This window comes from Onychostoma macrolepis, chromosome 03 (genome assembly GCF_012432095.1).
Source record: "Onychostoma macrolepis isolate SWU-2019 chromosome 03, ASM1243209v1, whole genome shotgun sequence".
NCBI classification, from domain to species: Eukaryota; Metazoa; Chordata; class Actinopteri; order Cypriniformes; family Cyprinidae; genus Onychostoma; species Onychostoma macrolepis.
The window spans coordinates 19,323,457-19,343,892 of NC_081157.1; the positions used below are offsets into that span (position 1 = coordinate 19,323,457).

A 20,436-nucleotide genomic window follows, 5' to 3' on the forward strand; every position below is an offset into this window, starting at 1 on the left:
AAAAAAAAAATGCAAACTGACACAAACCCGTAACTTGACTGCCTTAATTTTATCCTTCAAATTTAGTTTTTGCATAATGCAATAATTCCCACACTCTCCAGCCTGAGGCTGATGTGACTGCTAATGCGGTGTATGCGTGTTGACTGCTGTCCTGTGGCCAGTCTCGCTAAGCACAGTTCAAACAACACAGGAGACTAAAGGTCACCAGAACGTCCTGGTAAAAAGCTTCCTTTGTGGCAACAGTGCGGGAGGGAGAGTGTGTGTGTGTCAGGTACTGGCAGCCACTGCTGCTTTCACTGTTACACAAATCAAGCAAGAGGGGTGTGGACACCAGAGCAGGAGACACTGTACAAAAGATAAATCAACAATGAGTATAAAAATGAACATCTATTCTTTCATGAACACTATACTTTATGCATTTATTCAGTTTAATGACCCGAAACAGACTGGAAAGGGAAAGCCAAAAATCCTGTCAATATTTGCTCCAAACCCAAATGCTGTTATCTTCATGCCTTTAAAAGAATATTTCTGAATAATTTTTTACACAGCTCTTTGAAATACAACGGTTCATAGTGACCACATCTAGCAGCTCTAAAAAGGACAAAAAAGCACCAGAAGTCTTGTTCTAAAGTCACACAAAAGACCGAAATGACAAGGAAAATCGTACCTTCTGCTGCAGCTCACCAATGTTATTGTCCATTCCACATTTTCAAAATGGTCTGTCCTCATTTAGCCAAGACACATTCGAATTTGACAGAGCTCTGGTGATGGCAAAGATGACATGACAACTTGGTTATAAAACATGGACTGCTTTTAGGAGCCGGACAGTCATGGTTATATGGAAAAGAGCTGCGTGAGGATTCTCCAGAAATTCTCAGTTTCCGTTCCAATGAGAAATAACACCATATGAGTTTAAAGGCTTGAAGGTATGAGCATACAATGACTTTGGTTTGTGCTTGAACTAATCTTTTACCATAGAAGCTACAGGTGTTTTACACAAAAGGTGGAAATATCAGAGTAATCAATCAGAGGCAAAGCAAACACAAACGGATTGTAGTAATAATGAAAGCAGGGAGTCTCAGCGCCAGTTCATAACTTCCTGTCATTCTGCAGTGTGGTTAAAAAAGCAAAACCGGCATAAATAAAATGTGTCAGAGCAGCCTGATCTCCTGGTTTAGAGACTCATGCCCTGATGCACAGTGATAAGCAAAGGATCGTGTCACTCGAAACACAGAGGCTGATTTGCATCTCCCCTGGCTGTGGTTCACTCCTGCTTTGTTTGTGTGTTCTTCCTGAAAAAAAAAAAAAAAAATCCCCAACAACTCCAGGCAACAGGTGGGGTCAGCTGAACCTAAACACTCCTGACAAAGTGAAGAACTATTTGACCCACTATAAGCATTACATAAAACAAACAAGAGAAAACCACGTCATGACGGTACTTCACCCTAATGTTGTCTAGTGGCATTAACACGCTATCTAATAATGAAAATTAAGGATGAGATGAGTGACGTTTATTCTGTGTGATCTCTTAAAACATACACTGTATATATATATAAAAAAAAAAAATAGCAAGAGGTTGAGCTTGACATAACACTTACATAGCTCAGTAAAAACAGTCTGGGCATTAATGGTGCATTAAATCCTTTGAGTCTTTATAGGTTTGTTTTTCCAGCTCTAGGAGCATTTAAATGGGTCTAAACAGTATGATCATAAAGCGCAGTGATATAAGGAAGGAGAAAGACTGTTTTGAATGAATGCACAGGGTAATATCACAATTCCCCAGGCAGTTATTTTTGAGTACAGAAGCAGCCCGGGGAAATTCAGAGACCATAGGAAAAAGAGCATACAAATTCACTTCTGTCATTCTAGCAAGTGCAATCTGCTTCCCACAAACATAATCCCAGATACAGGAAGAGGTGGAATTTTGGTTCAGGTACTTATGATATAAGCATTAAGGCTGTAACTAACAATTACTTTTATAAATCAATTAATCAATCATAAAAAATAAAAATAATCAGTTTGAATGCATGTAAATGCATAATGCTATGCTGTACATTTTGCAAAAGGTTTAAAATTAAAATGTCAAAGTAAAATGAATTACACTACTGTTCAAAAGTCAGTAAAAGATTTATTTATTTTTTTTAAAGAAATTAATACTTTTATTGAGCAGGGATGCATTAAATTCGTCAAAAGTGCTTTAAATGAATTAAATTGGGACTTGAATGTATAAAAATGGCACTAAAGATATTTATATTAATAGGCATTTCTATTTCATTTGAAAATTTAGCGTTGATCTCAGAAATAAATTAGCCTACATTTTATAAATACATTCAAACAGAACACGTTATTTTAAATTGTAAAGATATTTAGCGATGTTAAAGTTCTTACTGTATTTTGAGCAAATACAGTGGTATGCCAAAGTTTGGGCACCCCTGTAAATTTTCATGATTTTCCTTTATAAATCATTGGTTGTCTGGATAAGAAATTTCAGTTAAATATATCATATAGGAGACAAACACAGTGATATTTGAGAAGTGAAATAAAGTTTATATGATTTATGGAAAGTGTGCAAGAATTATTTAAACAAAATTAGGCATGTGCATAAATTTAGGCACCACAAAAGAAAAATTAACTCAATATTTTGTGCATCTTCCTTTTGCAGAAATAACAGCCTCTAAACGCTTTCTATAGCCTCCAATTAGAGTCTGGATTCTGGCAGAAGGTATTTTGGACCATTCTTCTTTACAAAACATCTCCAGTTCAGTCAGGTTTGATGGTTTCCGAGCATGGACAGCCCGCTTTAAATCACACCACAAATTTTCAATAATATTCAGGTCTGGGGACTGAGATGGCCATTCCAGAACGTTGTACTTGTTCCTCTGCATGAATGCCTTGGTAGATTTTGAGCAGTGTTTAGGGTCGTTGTCTTGTTGAAAGATCCAGCCCCGGCGCAACTTCAACTTTGTCACTGATTCCTGGACATTGTTCTCCAGAATCTGCTGATATTGAGTGGAATCCATGCGACCCTCAACTTTAACAAGATTCCCAGTCCCTGCACTGGCCACAAATTTTACTGTAGGTAGCAAGTGTTTTTCTTGGAATGCTGGTGTTTTTCCGCCATGCATAACGCCCCTTGTTTTGCCCAAATAACTCTATTTTAGTTTCATCAGTCCACAGCACCTTATTCCAAAATGAAGCTGGCTTGTCCAAATGTGCTTTAGCATACCTCAAGCGACACCGTTTGTGGCGTGTGCAGAGAAAAGGCTTTTTCCGCATTACTCGTCCATACAGCATCTCCTTGTGTAAAGTGCGTTGAATAGTTGAACGATGCACAGTGACACCATCTGCAGCAAGATGATGTTGTAGGTCTTTGGAGCTGGTCTGTGGGTTGACTGTGACTGTTCTCACCATCAACTGCATTAACTCCAGGAAACACGTGTCTCATACCAACTATTAATTTAAGAGCGCAGAGTCCACCTTTTATGTTGTTGTTCTGTAACCAGGTCAACACGAGCACAATGGCACTCACGTATCCACTTAATCTGGATGACCCTGATTTGATCACAACATGACCTGTGTAAAAGCAGGACTCTTTATCCACTAAAGTGCACAGCAGACGAGCAGGAATGCTGCACATGTGCATTCATGCATTACTCAACATTTCCACAGTACCAGCACACCTCCATGAGAATGCAAGCAGGTATTTGAATGATAATCCAGTGAACTCAAAAGCGTAATCTGATGCTGTGCTGTCAGCGAGGTGCTCTGCAAGTCGACACAGTCAAATGCCACAACAAAACAAGGTGCCTCCTGCAAACAGCGACAGTGGCGGGACGTCACACCGGTTGGGTTATAGGAGACACAAGAGTCTGAAATCTAAACACAGAGGACACCTGTGTGGTTGTCTTTGGTGGGACTGGTTAAGAATGAACGCATCTCCGTCTCTGACACCTGATCTTGTGTCAATCTGTCCGTGACTCTCAAGACTATCTGATGTCAGCTCATCTGCCTGAAGGCGGCTCTAGTTTCAGCTCAGCCGAGAACTCAGAGCTCAAGAGTCGAGGAACACCGGTGACGTGGAACGCTAGGCCTGCGTTTGGACGTTATCTGCCCAAACAGAGTTTTCGGCTCTTATCATCTACAGATAGGGAGGGCATTGTGTTAACAACCACTAAGGCCATGTCCAAATGTTACGGCCCTCAGAAGAAAAGGTCAAGAAAAGGGAAGGGAAGAAAATCCATCACTTTGAAGCATGAATGCTAATAAGTGTTCACACCCAGTTTACACTTGCATTTTCAGTGATCTGATCTCAAGTGGCCGGCTGAGGTGTGCTACCGTTTCCACCTAGTATTTACATGCGTTTCAAATGTCTCCTGTGACCATTTGTGCTATCAGTTTTCATTATGACACTCACCTCTTATTTTATCACATTGTAAATCACAATTTTTATTATTTTTTTGGCAGCACAATGAAAAACAAAAGGAATTATTTAATTTTTATTTGCTTACATTTTAAAAGATCATTTAAATAGTCAAAATGTCAAATTAATTGTATTGCCACTTATTTTAAATAAAGATAAATAAGATCAAAATAATTAAAAATCACATTACAAAGATTGTATATCCTATTTACTCCTGACAGTAAAATAAGCCACTATAAACCTATATAAAGGCTCAGTCATGCAAAAAAAAAAAAAAAAAAAAAAAATTATGATATACCTTTACATATATTTGTAAAGCATTAATTAATTATTGAAGACATCATTTTAAAGTAAATGTGTGGCTTTATAAAGTCTATAAAAACTGCATTGTGTATTATAATATATAATTAGAACTACGTACTTTTCCAGTGATAATAGCAGGCAATATCAAAACTCTCACACAGAACATGAACACAGATTATGGCAGTGATGTGATGTCAATCAGGGACAAATGTGCTCTGTCTGGCAGGTCACAGCCTCTGCTCAACCCAGCTTAGAATATGATTATTAACATTGCTGAAAAATAACTGCCGTTATTTAAAACGGTTGTAATGGAGATGCACACACCAATACTGTGGACCATATGCAAATGATCTGTATTCATGGAACACATGAACACATGGTTGACTTCCTATATTTGCCAAACTGTGCAGTAAAAAAAAAAAAAAAAAAAGGGGTTACTGTGTGCAATACTATATCCCACAATGCAATACACTTGACTTAACCTTTCATTTCCAGCTCGAATAATGAACTTGAAATAATATCAGCTGTGATTTTTTTTTATCATTCTCCTCATGATCAGATTAGACTGCCAAGAGAAAAATGTAATTGTATTAAAAAAATAAAAGGAGCAGTCTCAGCTGAAACTGTAATAGTCTATATTGGCAAAGCAGATTTCACTGCCTTTATCCCTGCCAACATGCACTCAAAATCCCTGCTCTAGTAATCGTGCATGACCTTGCAAAGTCAGTCTCCTAATTTACAGTTGTGAAATAAGAGGAGTTTTCGGCTACCATTCTTCCAACATGGGGAATCTGGTGGACTGATCTCACTCAGTCTATTATCTGGTGTTTACATTTCCTGCTCTGGGATGAAGCTGTCCATACTGGTGCAGGATCTGTTTCCCACTGCCTAACTATTAGTAAAAAGCAGATTCAAGACTGGCAGCAGCTCAAGTATGGGGGGTTTAATTGTTTATCATTTTTATCTTAATGTTTAAAATCGAGACTTATTTTATCTTATGGCTTAAATCATTAAGTGACATGCTTTATGGTGAACAGGGCTTTACATCTTATAGTTTAATTGCATGGTTTACACCCTCTGATGTACTCAACATAAGTCAACATACTCAAATGTATAATCATTTTTAAAATGACTACATAATTCATAGTAACATTAAATGACATGCCACTAAAGCTAAAGCAATTAATGTATTAAAAATTCAGCCTCCTACACTTGTTTGCGTGTCACAGTGGTGCTTTTTTAAAATATTCGTGTATTATAAGTGCCATTAATTACCTACACATTACGTCTGCACATGAAGTACCCCACTCATTTCAGAAGCTATTCTGTTTTGGAAGTGGGCCATGTGTCAGTAATGTGGCATATTATATTATCTGAAATGTTAATACAGTTGCATACAGTTGTTTCATAATACATTCCGTTTCAAAGACAATTTTTTAAAAAGCAGAAAAAGACAGGCTCTCAACATGTGATTTGATTCCGGAGTTCTCAAACATGACATGATTGAATAAATGCAATATATCCACCATTATTATGGTCCAGCAGATACAATGCTGTGTCAACAAACAGCTCAAAGTCAATTGTTTCAAACATGCTGAATGGGACACGAAACCGATACATGATTTCAGGCCACATAACATGCTTTATGGCACATTCCTGCACGTTATCACAATGTCAGATTGTGGCCCATGTTATCTTAAACATGATAGAGGGAATGGTGATAAAGAAAGATTACAAATCAACGTGTTTATCTGTATTCAGTGTTAATGACAACTAAATGAACTTAAGTGATTGCTACACTGTTTTTTGTAAATAACGATAAAGACATTATATATTCCTCCTTAAAAGGTAGGGTAGGCAATTTCAGAGAGGCTAGCAATAGCAAGCTAGCTTTGAAAGCATAAGATCCCACCCTCCCTGCAAAATCACTCTCCAAAGCCACGCCTCCTCCAAAACACATGAACGTGAGTTAACCAGAGGCTAACCAGCGACACGATGAGAGACTGTGTTGGTGGAGGTTTGATGCAACGCTATCAGATTACCTCATGTCTCTTTCGCTGCTGAGAAAACATTACAGTACAAAGCGCATAATATAACAAGAATCACGCCTTTCATTCTTGCTCAGTCTGCAATAGCATAATGGACTGCTCTGATATCATGTCTGTGTGAACTGGGTGCACAGAAGTATGCAAATAGATACACTGACAGGCAGACAGGACAGCCTATCGTAGTCCTCGGACCGAGGGATATGATTGGACGAACATTTTATGGTCCTACACCTTCCACAGACGATATAAATACACAAATACATTTACACCACTTAACTCAGTCATTGCTATCGGGATGTGAAGAGACTTTCAACCAGCATAGCAAAAAAACGTTTTTGAACCAAATCATCTACCCTGCCTTTAACATATTCTATCTCTAGAAATGACAAATGGAGCTGTAGGAAGAGTAAGTGGAAAAGTGCTCATGCAGTTCTTAATAAAAGAATTAGCCGTGACTCACCCAGTTCCCTGGACACTGGAGATACGGCTGCGTTCTCCCCGATCTTAGATACAGCATCAAAGTACTGCTTCCCAGCCAGAACCATGGCTGCAAAACAAGGATAAGAATACATGTTAATATACTGAGGTGGAATCGTGCAAGATATTTGTTTCACTTTCTATGCTCACACATTCAATAGGTTTTCTAGTGATAGTATACAGGATTGTCACTAATAATATAATGACTGTCCCAGCTTGGCTTAATAACAGAAATGTTAACTCTTGCATGGATCAAAAAAATGAAAAAAATAAAATAAAAAATGATGTCTTTCAAATGCTTTTGAGTATAATATTATGATTATTTCATTCCATCAGTCTGCATATGTCATTTGTTATGAGTGAAATATAAAAAGTAATTCAAAGGCAGCTAGAAGGAAATATTTGTATGGAGCACAACAGAACGCCTATGTCTCCAGACATGTTTTAAAAACCTGACGCAGTGTCTTACCACTGGGTTTATGACAGGAGAAGATCTGGAGCCAAAACAACAATTGTTTTATGAGCATGCTCAATTAAGAGAGCTACTGTCCGTAAGTCCTGTCGATTGCTGGCAGCTACTCAGAGGGCAAATTCGACAAACCTCTTCAGTCAGTCCAGGAACAACAAGCTGTATAAGAGGTGTTGTGTTTAGTCTGCGAGTTCGGCTATTACAGTACATCTTGCCCTCTTTCTAAAGCAGCAATCCATTTGTTCAAGATGTGATGAAACCTACCCTGTGTTCAGAAGACCTACTTTTTCTAGATTGACATGTAACTATATAAGAAATCTGAGGAAAGGGTTACGTGGGAGTGAGGGATGTTACAAAAAGAAAAAAAAGTGAACTCAATGCTCCATCCTTCCCTCCATAATTCATCTGGATGCCCTTTTGCATGTGTAAATCGTTAAGTCTACTCTGTTTAGATTTTAATTTGATTGCCATTACAAAGTTAAGTTGGACTGATGTTTATCTACCCAGAAAAACAGATGATGTTGATATTGGATGTGTCATTATTTCCTACATGTAATTGATAATAAATATTTTAAACTGATTTGACAAATTAATCTTGAGCTCATCACACCTCATTAACCAAAGTTGATCACATCACATTTTTCCTCTATGTAGTGCAATCTTTATGTATATATAGCTGCCATATTCAATCTGCTCTCAAGATATCGGCGGCACGGGCCATTAAAAACCCAGTATTTATCATCAACCACTAATAAAAACAGATTACAGGGACTCGCAAATACCAAATGCTTCATAAAGCAATGCAGCCTTACAATCGACAATGGCTAAAAATGTAGAATAATGCTATATGAAATTATTATTTTTTTTTTAAATGACATTATGTGCTTTGTTAGTCTAATAGTAAGGATATGAAAAGGTGAGGCTCACCTGAAACAGCTTTCTCGTAGCTCTTTCCCAGGTTTACAAGGTTACGCAACCCAGGGTTGAATTGTTCCATAACATTCTGAGAAGAGGGATTTCAAACAGAGGAAATGGTTAAAATGTTGGCATGAGCAATCATGATGTAATCAGTCGCAATCATGACATTGTGCGGACTGAGACAGTTCTGTTCATGAAACAACCTCTTCAGTGCCATTTTAAAGTGTCTCTGGTTTAATGTAATGTGCAAGCAGGGTTACATCAAAAGTGGCCTGACTTATCTGATTTCAAAGTGTACAACGCTCCTGCTTCAGGCCATACCGACATATTCAAGTATGCTATTGTAATTGTAATTCTAGGTGATTAATATGGAGATGTGATATCTACCCAACCCTAAAGTTACCCGACAAACTACAAACAATTGGGTTCCAACCCGGTTCAGGTCCAAATTTCATGGATAACTGGGTTTGTAATTACTGGTAAAGCAAATTGTTTTAAAATCAACTGATTTTGTCCAAGTGCGCAGACAGAACAAGCTGTTAGACCCGTTCACACCCAGCACGATAACTATAAAGATAACGATAAAGATACAGTTCTAAAAATCGTTCTCAATATTAAAGAGCAGCAGAGTCCACACCACAACTATAACAATAAAGGCACAGAGAAACGATATCTTTGGAATCACTTCCAGAACAATTTTTTTTCCAGCTGATGAACGATACAAACATTGACATCCAATCAGAATCAATCCTGTTATAACGAGCTGGAGAATTTAAAGCGGCAGATGAGCGTGCGCTTAGAAGAAACAGATGATATTGACAGCTGGTGTGGAAGCTAATATAGTTATCTTTATTGTAATCGTTCTTGGTGTGAACAGGGCTTTAGAAAGGAAATCCCACCTTTTTGCTTTAATGGTATATTATAGTGACACACCATAATGTTTATATATATATATATATAAAATTTGTTGTTGTTGTTGTTGTCATTTGCCAAACACTAAAACCAAAATTCAAGTTAATTTAGCCAAAAACTGAAAGTAAAATATTGGCAAATAAACTTGGGTAATTGGACTGTGTATGCTGTTCAGAGATATACCAAACCAGTAATAATAATAATAAAAAAAAAAGTCCTTTGAGCTGCCTTTATATATTTCAACCAAACTAATTTCGCATCATTGTTGGTCATAAGAGAAGGCACTAATTAAACGTCACAAATTTAGTCAGCGAAACCCTCCAAACTATATTTTGAATGAAATTAATTTAATTTATTATTATTAGTTCTTAATCTTATTTTATTTATTTATTATTATTATTGATTTATTCTTGCTGTTTTGGCTGAATATTTCTTTGTGGATTAACTTTTGGTGCTTCTTAGATTACTCTTGAATGCACATGCACATTAGTTAGATCAATGTGTGTAATAAGACCTAAAGTAATTTGTAGGCAGAATGTTTTGGTGATTTGACATTGGAATGTAATCCTTTGTACATGGGAGTTGTACTTTTAAAAATAGCTGCCTGGGGCCATTACCAAGATGGCCGCCAAATGACTTGCCAAAAAGTAACTAATGTCTTACTAAAAGTATTATACACCTAATATGCTAATAATGAGTTAATTCCCATGGCAATTTATAAATATATATGGCAGCACTCTTTCAATATGGGTCTGTTTGGATTTGAGCCAGTCATCTGCATAACCTGTGAGAAACCTTCAAGAAGAAATATCCATTCATGAGTTGATCCACTCGACTCTTCCAGGACATTTTCTGTAGATGTTCTCACAGGTTGCACATCTCAGGGGTAGAGGTGCCGTGCCCGTTTCTCCTCTCTGTCAGGACCAAATAAGATCTTGAATTCATATGCGCGCCTCTCAGTGTTAGTCGATGAGACAGTCTGGTGGTGACATCATGTGAATGACAAAGTTTGGGAGAATCAAGTTCGAACTCGAGTGGAGAACTACAGGAAACTCTACTGCTTTTCACAACAAGATCAGTTACTGAGCAACAACACCATGCGTTTTAATAGTTGCCAGCACTGCATCAGTTCCTGGTTTCTTCGAAAGATAAAGGAGGCAGAGATTTGAATGAGTCACTAGTGAACGCTTGGGCTTGGTCATATTTACTGAACTTCAAGCGACATACGTGTGCTTACTTAATGATTACTAACCCTCAATTCATGAAGACAGCCCACTCCTCTCCACTCCCTGACACGTATCGAACCGCCTGAGACTGTATGACAGGAGGCACAGCTGATATTATACTGGAATGAAACTATATTGGAATGACGCACTCATGGACAGATATGACGTGTGGGAGCCGTCGCTGATAATAAACCTCCTCCCAATCAAAGCATTCATTCAGTGGCACAGTTATACTGTAAAATTAGTGGACCTCAAACTAACAGTAAACTCGTAACTTGTAATGTCTGTCACGCTGTTAAGTCTCAGCTCATGAGACTTCTTGAGTCCTAAATACTAAGAACTACTTAAAAACTCAATTTAAAAAAATCCATGTTAGCTCAAAAGAATTCCCTCAAATGTTGCCCCAACTAGTCAAAAACTGTTGTCTGAACCAAGAATTTCAGACTGCATAATGTTATGGGTTTGTGAGTTCCCAGAATGCACTGCACACAGCATCATGAATAAATTACGTATTTACTGTTAGAAGTCTGTTTGCTGACTTTTGATGTTTTGTCATTATTGTTAGTTATTTGTTGTGATGTTAAGAGCTCTTTTTACATTTGTTGACTCGCACTGTTCTTGAGTACGGTTTGTCAAGTGTTGGGGTCTGTACAACTTTTAAAACTATTTCCCTGATATCCTCGCACTGTAAGATGATTGCTCCTTACTTCACTTCACATATTAAATGTCCATTTAAAAACAATATAGCTAACAAAATTATCCATTTATCTGTACTAACTGAAAATGTGCTGAACACGAAAAAAGTAGTTGCCTTAATGGTTAATTTGCTGGCTGAATGTGAATGTTGCATTTAGTAAACAAATTCAAATGGACAAAAACAAAGAAATGTTAACTCAATAGTTGAGAGAACTTTTAAAAATTACCTTTAAATTTCATTTTTACAGTGTATATGTCTCTGCAAGGAAAGTTACTCAATATCAGCGAACATCACCAAAAAATGTCATGAACAAGCCCAGGTCATATTCCACTCCAAACACATAAGGAAGAATATTATATGCATTAAAATATGCAAAAATAAAATGGTACTTTTTACGATGAGGAAATATGAATTACAGAAGAAACTAAATAATGTATCATCAGGTTATATGTGCCTGTGTGTGTATAAGTGTGTATTTATGCATATACGTGACCTTAACATGTTAACAAATTGGTTGTGCCATTTTTTGAGGAAATAAAGCTTATGATCCAGGTTGAGTGATAAATTCCCATGAGGCAAAAGGAGAGTATCAGTATACTTGTGTGTGTGTGTGTGTGTGTCGGAAGCCCCGGATCTGAATCTGGGATTCATTTCTGACTCATTTGGGTGTGTCAATAAATCAAAAGTGCCATTTATGCTCCGGTAAAGACCCACCTGTGGCTCAACGACAACCCGACATTTGAATAACTTGAATAAGAGAATCGTGTCCGTCTTTTCAACTTTAACGTTACCAGCTTAAACATAAAGTGGCCTTTTCTACGAAACAGCCTACAGTTTGACCGAAAGTTTCCTGACCAGGTTAAAAGTTTCCTAACCAGCAAAATGACCGGCTCAATCCAGAAATCTCCTAAAACTGTCAACCTGTGCTCGATGACATTTCTTCACGGGTGGATGTCAACGCTTGACCTAGCCGCTGTAGTCTCAACAGGTGAATAATACCCGAGTGAGTGTGGTTTCTCTCACCTTGTAAGTGCTCTCGGTCAGTTTATTCACCTCGTCCGGATCGCGCGACATTCCTCTGCCCCTCTCGCGACGAGCTCGCGCACTCAGATGTCGTTAATTCGGATCGCCAAAAACTCCCAAAGAACCCAGGCAGGACAGCACGCTTATCGCCTCCCTCAAGTCCTCATAGCAAGACGGCCGTCTCTAGGGCCGTGTTATAGATTTCCGAAAGAAGGTGACCGCGGTCTTGCTCAATAACGGGCTTCTGGAGTTGAGCTGAGAGAGGCTTTGCTTCAAACTTATGAGCGCGTGAATGTGAGTCTGCGTCAGGGGCGGGAAGATAAGGTGAGGTGTGCGACGTCACGCACGGTCCGCGCTGACAGGTGCACCTGGACAGAAACAAGATCAATGCTGCCATCTGCCGGTTATGGTCCTACTGCAGACATTTGGACGTCTTGGACAAAAAAAGAACTATCTATTCTAAAAAAAGAATCTATTCATGTTATCTTCATTGCTGCTCTCATCCTAGGAGAGTGTGTATTTAAAGTGCCAGCAAAAACCTTTTTTAAGCAGTTTATAAATTATACTGTTTTTTTTAATAATATTATTTAAATTTTAAATGTATCTGTTTAATTTTATGATTTTTTAATGTATTTATTATTTTTTATTTACTAATTTATTTATTTATTTATTTTAAATAGCCTAGGCCTAGGGACTGGGTATACACACACACACACACACACACACACACACACACACTTTTACCCAGTCCCTTTTGAAGAGTTCAGATGCAAAAGCCGTCTGAAATTTTCTTCTAAAATGAGCATTTTTTATCAGGCTCCTATATTTATGTTTAGTTATTTCACTTTAATTGCATAGAAAAGGACCTATACATTGCTATTAGAGAAAAATTACTAAACCTAAACATAGCAGCCTGATAAAAATTCAAATTTTAGAAGAAAATTTCAGATGGCATTTAGAGGCTTTTGCATCTGAATTCTTCTATATATACAGGTGCATGTCAATAAATTAGAATGTCGTGGAAAAGTTCATTTATTTCAGTAATTCAACTCAAATTGTGAAACTCGTGTATTAAATAAATTCAATGCACACAGACTGAAGTAGTTTAAGGGTGAATCCCATTTCTCTGTCTTACCCCTTCCCCTTAGTTTTGCGCGTTCACGTGAGTGTAAGGACTATCCCAATTCTCGTTTTGATCGAGGGGTAGGGCTAAGGGGAAGTGGTAGATACCCCTTAAAACCAAGCATTTTCGCGAGCTTGCTTGAAACCAAGGGGTACCCAGAACACACTGCGCAACCGGCAACAATGGCGGCCAGATCATCAAGTATTCAAGTATTTTCGGCTTAAATCATTTATTTAAAAATTACGACAGTCTTGTTTTGTGCTCCTGTACATATATATTTGCAACCATGTTCTTAATTGAAACGTTTTAAAAAATCGCTAGATTGCTACGCTAACGTTACATTGCTGATTTGCACAACAGTCCCGCAGACTAGCCTTGAATGGACTCCATGCATGTCTACAGTTTTAACAAGTTTGTAAAACGATCCAAAGTTTGTGATCAACATTTGTCGGCTCTGGTGACGTAGCAGCCAGCTAGCGACGGTGTATGATGACGTAACCGTAACCAAGTGGTGTCTCATTTCATAGGGGTATGTTTTCACCCCTAGCGCTTACCACTCGGTTTCGAGGGACAAGGGCTAGGGGTAAGACGAAGGGGTAGGGGAAGGGGTAAGACAGAGAAATGGGATTCACCCTTATTCTTTGGTTCTTTTAATTCACATTTAACAAAAACCCACCAATTCACTATCTCAACAAATTAGAATACTTCATAAGACCAATAAAAAAACATTTTTAGTGAATTGTTGGCCTTCTGGAAAGTATGTTCATTTACTGTATCTGTACTCAATACTTGGTAGAGGCTGCTTTTGCTTTAATTACTGCCTCAATTTGGCGTGGCATGGAGGTGATCACTAACACCATGGTCATTGAACCAGCTTTTGGTACCTTTGGCAGTGTGGGCAGGTGCCAAATCCTGCTGGAAAATGAAATCAGCATCTCCATAAAGCTTGTCAGCAGAAGGAAGCATGAAGTGCTCTAAAATCTCCTGGTAGATGGCTGCGTTGACTGTGGACTTCAGAAAACACAGTGGACCAACACCAGCAGATGACATGGCAGCCCAAACCATCACTGACTGTGGAAACTTCACACTGGACTTCAAGCAACATGGATTCTGTGCCTCTCCACTCTTCCTCCAGACTCTGGGACCTTGATTTCCAAATGAAATGGAAAATTTACTTTCATCTGAAAAGAGGACTTTGGACCACTGAGCAACAGTCCAGTTCTTTTTCTCCACAGCCCAGTTAAGATGCTTCTGACGTTGTCTCTGGTTCAGAAGTGGCTTGGTAGCCCTTTTCCTGAAGACGTCTGAGCGTGGTGACTCTTGATGCACTGACTCCAGCTTCAGTCCACTCCTTGTGAAGCTTTCACAAGTGTTTGAATCAGCTTTGCTTGACTGTATTCTCAAGCTTGCAGTCATCCCTGTTGCTTGTGCACCTTTTCCTACCCAAATTCTTCCTTCCAGTCAACTTTGCATTTAATATGCTTTGATACAGCACTCTGTAAACAGCCACACCTTTCAGTAATGACCCTCTGTGACTTACCCTCTTTGTGGAGGGCGTCAATGTTCGTCTTCAGGATCATTGCCAAGTCAGCAGTCTTCCCCATTATTGTGGTTTCAAAGAACAAGAGATACCCAGAATTTATACTGTAGGGATGGTCATTAATTGAAACTCAAATGAAAATATTCTAATATTTTGAGATACTGATTTTTGACTTTCATGAGCTGTAAGCTCTAATCATCAAAATTAAAACAAAAAAACTTCATGAAACTTCAAAAATCCATGTTGCTTGAGGTCCAGTGTGAAGTTTCCACAGTCAGTGATGATTTGGGCTGCCATGTCATCTGCTGGTGTTGGTCCACTGTGTTTTCTGAAGTCCACAGTCAACGCAGCCATCTACCAGGAAATTTTAGAGCACTTCATGCTTCCTTCTGTTGACAAGTTTTATGGAGATGCTGATTTCATTTTCCAGCAGGACTTGGCACCTGCCCACACTGCCAAAGGTACCAAAAGCTGGTTCAATGACCATAGTGTTACTGTGCTTGATTGGCCAGCAAACTCGCCTGACCTGAACACCATAGAAAATCTATGGGGTATTGTCAAGAGGAAGATGAGAGACACCAGACCCAACAATGCAGATGAGCTGAAGGCCACTATCAGAGCAACCTGGGCTCTCATAACACCTGAGCAGTGCCACAGACTGATCGACCCCATGCCACGCCGCATTGCTGCAGTAATTCAGGCAAAAGGAGCCCCGACTAAGTATTGAGTGCTGTACATGCTCATACTTTTCATTTTCATACTTTTCATTTGGCCAAGATTTCTAAAAATCCTTTCTTTGTATTGGTCTTAAGTAATATTCTAATATTTTGAGATACTGATTTTTGACTTTCATGAGCTGTAAGCTCTAATCATCAAAATGAAAAGAAGAGAGAGAATGAGTTTATCCAGTCTGCTGCTTTGGGTCGGTCTGCAGACAACAGCTAAAATCCCAGCATTAGAAAGAAGGGCGAGACGTGTGATTACTACCTTAAACTTCACACGTGCTCCCTTTTTTTTGTTCTATTTGTAAGATCCTAATTTACAATTGTCCTTTGCTAAAATGAAAATCTCACCTACCAAGCCATCTTTTGCTCGACCTCCAGTGGAAAGCACTTGGGATAACTGTCCTAAAGAAAGACAGTTGCTATGATGGAGACAGGAACGGCAGTTAATCTGTTAGAAATCCTTTATAGCCTATGATTAGTGTTAATAAGAGATGTGAAATTGAAAACAGTAATTGTGAGGAGAAACAAAGAGAGCACACCCTACTTACAATGCTGATGAATTTTTCATCCTAACTGGAGACAAATATCACCACTGATGTATATATGCCAGGCTTTTATATATACTTTTAACAGCTCTGGGACTAGGGAGGCCATGAATATGTCCATCAGCGTACATTTCTCCACTTCTGATAACTGAAACAAAAACAAAAATCAGATTAATGCCTAAATACGTTACACTTAGAACAGATTTGACTTGAATTTTCATTAAAATCAGAATCAAAATCTTAAAAATATATTACCATAAACCAGTTATGGAGAATGATCTTGTCCATGTGGTGGTTTGACAGGTCCTTGTGTGCTAAAATTTTTTAAACCAGCATTGGGTTTCTTTCATGGCCATCACAGAGCTTCCTGTCATAGTTTCTCTGCCCCCCTCATTTCTTCATGTCTGCAATTGGTAGCAAAAACAGAAATCAGGTTTACTGTTTAAATACATTACACAAACAACATATGAAAACAAAGAGAAACAACATATTTAAATTTAAAAAATGGAAAAATAAGTAAAAAATACATCACAAGGTATAAACATACAGTGCTTAAATGTTTCATCTAAACGGCACTTGCAGCTCTTATTACAATGTAACATTAAAAAGTTAATGTCAAAATTTTTAAAACATAATTAATACCTTAATCCAGTTGTGGAGACTGCAGTTTCTCCAATTCAATCTGTTGCTTTGGGTCGATCTGCAGACAACAGCTGATAAAATCCCAGCATTCTGTGCAGAAAGAAGGGAGAGATGTCTGATTATTACTTTAAACTTCACACACGCTCTTTTTGATCTACTGTCAAATTATCAAAATGACCTCCTTATCAAAAGGATATCCTTAATTAAGCCGCTAGTCTCAATTGTTGCTTTTTCTGCCTTGTTTCTAATCGTTCTTTGCTGAAATGAAGATCTCACCTTGTGACAAGCTATCTTTCGTCCAGATTTTATCATTGATCTTGCGCAGATTTCGTCTCTTTGGAAATTTACAGAAGAGTATTACAAACAAGAGACCCAAGTGACCACACCATTGCTGGTTTCCCGTGGTACTTGCCGGTGAACAGATACTCTGGAGGGCAGTACTTTTCTGTGCCTAGAGGAAAGAGATTTTTAACACATTAACACATCATTTTAACTTGATATCCACGATCATGCATGAAATGATTTGATGCTATTTGGTTCACAACAGTGGATCCCATTCCATGATTCTTCACCAGTTTGAGAACCACGTTACAGCTTTGAGGGACCAGACATACCAGCATAAATGGCAGTTTGTATACTAAGAAATCATTTGTAGTCTATGATTAATGAATAAGAGATGTTTGAAATTGAAAACAGTGACTTTAGAGGAGAAACAGAGAGAGCACAGCCTACTTACAATGCTGATGAATTTCGTGTTCCTGTTGAAGGAGAGTTTTACTGCCACCTGGTTAACAAAACAAAAAACTATTTGGATAAGATTTAGTTCATTTGTGTGCAGAGTTCATATTATTTCAATCATTAACCCTGAACATGTACATTTTCATGAATGTAAATACAAACAGTAGAACATGTCTAAACATGTCTGACAGGCCAAGCAAGCGCTCTAAATAGTTAATATATGATACACAAGTGCTTGCAAAGGAGAGATTGAGACATACAACCGACCAAAAATGCTTAGCTAGACATATATTATAAGTAATGCAAATTGATACCTGAAGGCCATCGTCCAAACAAATCGCTGCATAAACCGTTCCAAAGCCTCCTTCACCCAGCTGACTGCCAATTTCATAGCTGCATGAATTGATGTCTATTAAAAGATAAATAAGTGGTGTTGGCATAAAATATCAATCAGTGATGTCACTTAATTTATCTTCAACTATTTAAAAAGATTTTGCTAATTTATATTTTAACTGAGAGACTACACTGAATGTTCATGCCTTTAATTTGTAACACTACAGAATTATTTATGTGAACTGTAGAGGTCATTATTTATTAATTTTTTTATTCAGTGTAAAATATACAACTTCACCTTCATTTTAGCACAAATTTAAAAGAAATCTTGCTGAATGTTAAAAAATATATATTTCCATGTTAGTTATCAATTTATCTGCATATTAAAGTCAGTTTAAAGCAAAAACCATTGAACTGCTGATTAAAGTGCATGTGTGTTGGGTTATGTTAGGGTTATGGTATCAAACTCACCAATAATAACTGTCTCATTGTCCTCCAGATCGCTTGACTGAGATGACAGTGTGTCCTCTGTCTGACAGACTGGGACTTGGGGGACATCAATACTACAATCGGCACAGAACAGACTAAAGCTTGGGGCACATAAACGCTACAGTTGGGCACATCACAGACTGTAGCTCAGGGAACTTTGACTCTACACTCTGATGTTGCCTGGACTGGAACTTGAGGGACATTGACTCCCAAGTCAGCAACAAAACGGACTGAAGGGAGGGAGTCAACTATACAGTTAGACGTGGCCGAGAAAAAAGTTGCAGTGGCGTCATCAATACAGTCAGATGTGGCAGAGAAAAAAGCTGCTGGAACGTTGTCACTATAGTTGGACGTGGCCGGAAAAAAAAACTGCAGGGATACTTTCAGACGTGGCGTAGACTGCAGCTTGGGGGACGTCAACACTACAATTGGACATGGCACAGATTGTAACTTGTGGGACGTCAGCACTACAGTCGGACATGGCACAGACAGCTTGCGGGACATCAGTGGCGCAGACTGTAGTTTGTGGGACATCAGTAGCACAGATTGTAACTTGTGGGACGTCAGCACTACAGTCGGACGTGGCACAAACTGTAACTTGTGGGACGTCAGCCCTACAGTCGGACGTGGCACAAACTGTAGTTTGCGGGACGTCAGTGGCACAGACAGTAGCTTGCGGGATGTCAGTACTACAGTCGGATTTGACACAAACTGTAACTTGTGGGACGTCAGTACTACAGTCGGATTTGACACAAACTGTAACTTGTGGGACGTCAGTACTACAGTCGGATTTGACACAAACTAACTTGTGGGACGTCAGCACTACAGTCGGATGTGGCACAGACTGTAGCTTGCGGGACATCAGTGGCACAGACTGTAACTTGTGGGACGCCAGTACTACAGTCGGATTTGACACAAACTGTAACTTGTGGGACATCAGTACTACAGTCGGATTTGACACAAACTGTAACTTGTGGGACGTCAGCACTACAGTCGGATATGACACAAACTGTAACTTGTGGGACGTCAGTACTACAGTCGGATTTGACACAAACTGTAACTTGTGGGACGTCAGCACTACAGTCGGACATGACACAAACTGTAACTTGTGGGACGTCAGTACTACAGTCGGATTTGACACAAACTGTAACTTGTGGGACGTCAGCACTACAGTCGGACATGACACAAGCTGTAACTTGTGGGACGTCAGTACTACAGTCGGATTTGACACAAACTGTAACTTGTGGGACGTCAGCAGTACAGTCAGACATGACACAAACTGTAACTTGTGGGACGTCAGTACTACAGTCGGATTTGACACAAACTGTAACTTGTGGGACGTCAGCACTACAGTCGGACATGACACAAACTGTAACTTGTGGGACGCCAGCACTACAGTCGGATGTGGCACAGACTGTAGCTTGCGGGACATCAGTGGCACAGACTGTAGCTTGCGGACATCAGTGGCACAGACAGTAGCTTGCGGGACGTCAGTACTACAGTCGGATTTGACACAAACTGTAACTTGTGGGACGTCAGTACTACAGTCGGATTTGACACAAACTGTAACTTGTGGGACGTCAGTACTACAGTCGGATTTGACACAAACTAACTTGTGGGACGTCAGCACTACAGTCGGATGTGGCACAGACTGTAGCTTGCGGGACATCAGTGGCACAGACAGTAGCTTGCGGACGCCAGTACTACAGTCGGATTTGACACAAACTGTAACTTGTGGGACATCAGTACTACAGTCGGATTTGACACAAACTGTAACTTGTGGGACGTCAGCACTACAGTCGGATATG

At 38.9% G+C, this 20,436-nt stretch overlaps 1 protein-coding gene across 1 annotated transcript in view; it reads right to left on the minus strand.

The window, feature by feature from the left end:
• Positions 1-16,810, minus strand: part of baiap2l1b (BAR/IMD domain containing adaptor protein 2 like 1b) — a 74,051-nt gene extending 57,241 nt beyond the window's left edge. Inside the window, exons 1-6 of the mRNA XM_058769970.1 lie at positions 16,682-16,810; positions 16,430-16,574; positions 16,234-16,300; positions 12,494-12,861; positions 8,645-8,720; positions 7,232-7,318 (exon numbers count right to left, since the gene is read on the minus strand). Of these exons, the coding sequence (XP_058625953.1) occupies positions 7,232-7,318; positions 8,645-8,720; positions 12,494-12,544 (214 nt within the window). The 5' untranslated portion in view covers positions 12,545-12,861; positions 16,234-16,300; positions 16,430-16,574; positions 16,682-16,810. The remainder of the gene's footprint in view (positions 1-7,231; positions 7,319-8,644; positions 8,721-12,493; positions 12,862-16,233; positions 16,301-16,429; positions 16,575-16,681) is intronic.
• Between the last annotated feature and the right edge of the window lie 3,626 nt (positions 16,811-20,436).